Genomic DNA, 5,147 nt, shown 5'->3' with positions numbered 1-5,147 from the left:
TAAAATTCACCAAAATGAATCGTATATGATAGCAGAAAGCTTATAACAACTGACTAAAATTTCTTGGCCGAAAAATATCAAGTTTGAATATGCTAATATTAAACATTTTTTTGGTTTCGACTAGATACTATAAATGCTATTACGAAAAGCATTTACCTACTGTCATGCTATCCTGTGTGTAAAAAGATTGTAGCGTCTAATTAAAAAAGAAAGCTTCACAACCAATGGACGATATAGAATCATAAAACCAGGACCTAAGTATTCATATATGCTGATAGCAGTATAAGACAAAACATTCAAACTTGGATTATGCAATCTGCAATTCAACTAACTAACAATATAATAGTTGCATTGAAAGAGTAGAAACAACTGTCAGAGAATACCGAATATACCAATTTTCTCAATCAAGTAAATCGGAAAGTGCATTTTTCTTAAATGCGTCAACTTGAACCAACCGGTTAGCCACTAATTTGTTGGGAAATATGTTATCAGCTTTCATCCTCTCTCTAATACCATAAGCTGGAACCTTGGCGTTTATATACGCCTGTATCAGAGCTTCGAACTGACTTATTCGAGATGTATAACCAGAATTTCTCATTGCATGAAAAATCTTCTCCGAGTTGTGGACGTCACCCCTTTTTGCATACTGCCATAAAACAGCCATATAGGTGCTAAACATTGGTTGCACATTATACCGATGGATTGCCTTCAGCAATATAGAGTCTGCCTTTTCAACTTCACCTGCTTGGATATACAGTTTCACAAGTGCATTCCAGGTCAAAGGGCCTATATTGGTCCCGCTATCTGCCATTCGCTTAACAAGATCCTTACCCTTCTTTAGCATATTATTATTTGCATAAACCATCAGAAGAACTGAGTAGTTCTTGGAATTAAGTTTCCATTTCTTTGACGCCCTCTCAAAAATTGATTCAGCTTCATCAATTTTCTTTAACTTTCCCCAAGCTTCAACTGCAGCAAGGCAGTCATCAATCCCAGCCTTTGATTCACAAACCTTCCAAATTCTCTCCACTTCATCGGCCTTTCCCAGATTTGCATAAAGACGAATTAATGTTGCACATTGCCACCGATTTTCTTTCAAGTTTTCACCTTCTATCTCCTTCAGTACAGTTTCAGCCTTTTCATTAAGCCCAGCTGAGGTGTAATGTTTAGCCAAGAGTGCCTGAATTTGGATGTCTGGCTCAATCCCTTCCACCTTCATTGTCTCCAATACTTGCTCCATTCCAGCAATATCATTAGACTGGCCCTTCACGTCTAATAAGATTCTGTAAGTAAAGATACAAGGTTTGACATTCTCTTTTTCCATCAGTAGTAACACATCAGCTATTTTCTTCTTGTCCAACTTCTTGTACAAAAGCAGCAACTGGTTACAAGTAAATGTTGTAAGTAGAAAATCCAAGTCCTTCATTTTGTTGAATATTCTCTCAGCTGCCATCATATTGTTCTGACCAGCACAGTTAGCCAGCAGCGTTCGGTATAATAGCTCACCTCTAAAAGATTCTGGAACACTCTCAATGTATTTCTCTGCCTTTTGGAGGCCACGTAACTTGGCAATCAAATCGAGTTTAGAAACATAATCTCTCTCACCAAATTCAAGCTTCTTGTTCGACTCTAACCACTGAAAGAGCTACAGCTCCAATAAAGAAAACATTAAAGCATAAAGCATAAAGCATTATATTGAAAAACCAGAAACTTAAAAAAGGTTATTATACATTATCAACGTCAATTCGTAAATTAAACAGATACCATAGTTATTACCACAACAAAGAACACATTAATGGAACAAAACACTCCGTGCAAAACATTGCCTATTTAATATCAACTGAAGGAAAAAATGTGCCACTAAAAACATTTGCAACTCATCAATATGCCAGGCAAAACACAACTACTACCCAGTCCTAATCGTAGTTATAAAATCCTGGAAAGTATGGAGCAGCAAACTACAAAAGTTCTAGATAAGTTCAAGAAATTATACAAATTATGTTACGGGTATGCTCAATTCTAAGTAACCAATGAATCCATGCCAATAATACTTTTATCTGAATAGTTTCATCAATATCTAAACTATATGAGATGAAATGAGTTTTTCAAACTATTATCCACTAATGTGAGTTTTGAGAAAAAGAATCCTCCTGCTGATTGTATGGAAATATTAGGCCTTGTAGACTAACATCCCTTTTCTAACGTTATTCTGCTGGAAATGGTTAGTGTTTCAGATTTAATAATCCATATGTAGTAGCTATTGATGTCGCCATATGTGTTTCAGAGAAGTTTGAATCCTACAGTTGCAAATAAGACTCTTTTCCCATTCCAAATCTTGACAAAACCTATCTGTAGACACATTCCATGCTCGCAACCTGTTTTAGCACAGTCCATCATTCCATTTTGGGTTTCTGTACACACCTTTTGATTAATTGAATTCTGGTTTTGGAATACTTGCTGGAAATTTCGGCTTTTCTGTACGAGGTGTCTAGTTAGTTGCTCCAAATTTGGTTGCTGTATCTATGAGATCTGTTTTAGAATAAATGGAGACTTTATTGCTTTAGTTTTTGCCTGATATTAATTTTCGCTGAGGGTAAATGCACTTAATCTGATTTACAATTTTGAACAAGGTTTCCTCAAATTATTGAAACTGCTTGGAATTGTAACTTGGTTATGATTCAGAAAGTATTGAGTATTACTTTTCCACAAAACCCATGAGTATTTGGTTTCTCTCAAGATCTCAAACTCGTTTTAAATACTAGAAGGAATCCTAGGGTGATTTTCTAAATAATTATTCTCATAGTTTAAACATCATCGTACAGAACTTCAAAACTAAAATGGTATGATTATGCCACATATTCACCCACCATGAATACGCCACAAAATATTGCAACTATAGCTCTAAAACAATTGTCCCACTAAGAATCGACCATGTGACCTTGATTTTGATACCAATTATTGAATTGAGTACTTACTACAAAGCCAAATGTTATAGTTTATAGTTAGAATGAAATGCTCTCTAATTAAGTGTGTGGCAGCTTGAGCCATGATTCAATTACGATTCGACCCACCTGTACTTCCCCATGAAGCAATAGATGCACCTTGTAAGATAAGATTTAAGTTGTTAAGATTCACAACCCAAAAAAAGATTGGTGACCTACGTTTATGGTGTTTTCCTGGTTTCAATACTGTATGCAGTAGATAATGTGCGTAAGCAGGATGAAGAGGATGCCTATCGTAGTTAACAGGAACTTACAAAAAAAAATGCAGTAGCAGCATGGGAGATCGTCGGGATGATTTCCATAATGAGATTATAGATCTACAACAGTAATTTATGGACAATGCTGGCTAATGCCACAAGGTTACTAATTAACAGGATATGTAATATTTAACATATATAGATACATGGGTGTGCACATGAGATTGACTGCAAGATCAGATGATAGCACTGCGTTCAATTAAAATTAAATTCCCAGAAATACTTCCACCACGATATTCACAGACCTTTAGACATTTAAATCACCTCTATCATTTTTTCATTGATGAGTGTTACAGCAATATCTAATCGTGTCCTAACTGTCCATATCCTATGCTTTCTTGCAAGACTTCACAGTCCTATCAACGTACTGATTTATACCACCCCAACTCTTCCTCCAGCATTCAGTACCATAATACACTAAAACTTGATATTGAGCTTGGTATCTACTTTGTGTTCACAACGTGTGTAGGTTCTTTAAAGAACTATTCAAAATTAAAAATATTTATAAAGTCCGTCTGGAAATATCAGAAAAGGGTTGGTAGCAGAAAACATAGGGATGTAAGAAAAAGATTTGCAATCTGTCACAACACAAGGGTATAAACTGGGAAAGATAAGCAGAATGGGTGGAAAATGTCAAGCAATAAACTTGAAACGCCAACGGCAACCTAAATTTGTAAGAAAAATATTCGAAACGTTTAACTGGATAAATTGATGGCATATAAAAGCTTCACTAATTTACCTGGAGAGCCCTCCCATACATTTTACGCCTCCGAAGATTGCGCACAGCCAACATGATCTCCTTCCGACCTAGTTCTTTCCCTTGTTCGACCCACTTATCGAGAGCAGAATCAATCGACAAACCATGAGCTTTTACAATTTCCTTGAATAGTTCCGATTGAGTCTGTCTACCTGGTGATTGTTTCTTGGTTGGACCAGTCTCATCATCAGATAACTCCAGCTCATCATGTAGTTTTTCACTCTCCTCATCCCCATCAGACAAGTCCGCGTCAGATTCATCGTTACTCTCACCCTCCAGCTCACCATCATCCTCTTTCGTGCTGCTAGCACCGGCTTGCGAGGAAATCCCGCACCAGTCAACAGAAAAATTCAGGGAAGCAAGGTCCGTGGAGCGAAACATATCAGCTGACAGAAATCTACCGTAGGAGATGTCACGAGACTGGTGTATACCACGCTCATTTTCAAGACAAGTGGTAGGCACTAAATTGACACAAGGAGCACGGGCAGCTCCCGCATCAAGCCTTTGGCTCCTACCACAATAAAAAAAACAAGCATAAACTAATCAGAAGCAGATAAAAAACACAAAAATAAAATCGACAGTTTGGGAGAATCATTAGCCTAATCGCAATGAGAACCCTAGTTCACAGAAATTGATACAATCAGACAGTGTGCAGTAGTATTAAACATTAATCATAAGATGGTGGAGAAGAAAGGAGAGTTGGTTTTTGGAGAATCTGTGTCTGAACGAAAGAGAGTGAGTTGGTTGGTTACCTGAGACGAAGTGAAGCTCGACGGAGTGACCACATGGTAAGAACAGAGTGAAAGAGGAAGCTTGAGAAATGGAATGAGGCTTAAACCCTAGTTAGAAAACCCTCTCATTTTATATCACCTCGGCAACTCTGCCTAAACCCTCCACACCCTTTTTCTTTTCTTTTCTTTTACACAAATATCCTCCACACCTTATAAGGAAAGAAACTCTTCAATAAATTATACCTGCCAATTTTTATTCTTACTTATCAGTCTGTCCGTTTTTAATCTCTTCATCTTAAAATGCATCATTTTTAATCCTATAAAACATTATAGAGGAATCAAAATATTTTGGACAGTGCTCATTTAAAAAATATATATATATTTTCTAAATGAAGCATTT

General features: G+C 36.7%; 1 protein-coding gene across 1 annotated transcript; it reads right to left on the bottom strand.

Annotated features, from left to right (window-relative positions):
- Positions 1–234: 234 nt before the first annotated feature.
- On the bottom strand, positions 235–4,925 carry LOC108324366 (pentatricopeptide repeat-containing protein At1g80270, mitochondrial). Its single transcript, XM_052875457.1, has 3 exons — positions 4,769–4,925; positions 3,999–4,527; positions 235–1,645 (listed from the first exon to the last, which is right to left on the bottom strand). Exons 1-3 carry the CDS (start codon positions 4,801–4,803, stop codon positions 401–403), a joined length of 1,809 nt encoding a protein of 602 aa, XP_052731417.1. The 5' UTR covers positions 4,804–4,925; the 3' UTR covers positions 235–400.
- Positions 4,926–5,147: the final 222 nt, after the last annotated feature.

This window comes from Vigna angularis, chromosome 3 (genome assembly GCF_016808095.1).
Source record: "Vigna angularis cultivar LongXiaoDou No.4 chromosome 3, ASM1680809v1, whole genome shotgun sequence".
Classification (NCBI taxonomy): domain Eukaryota; kingdom Viridiplantae; phylum Streptophyta; class Magnoliopsida; order Fabales; family Fabaceae; genus Vigna; species Vigna angularis.
The sequence above is the reverse complement of the archived record's forward strand: the minus strand, read 5'-3'. Positions and strand labels throughout refer to the sequence as shown.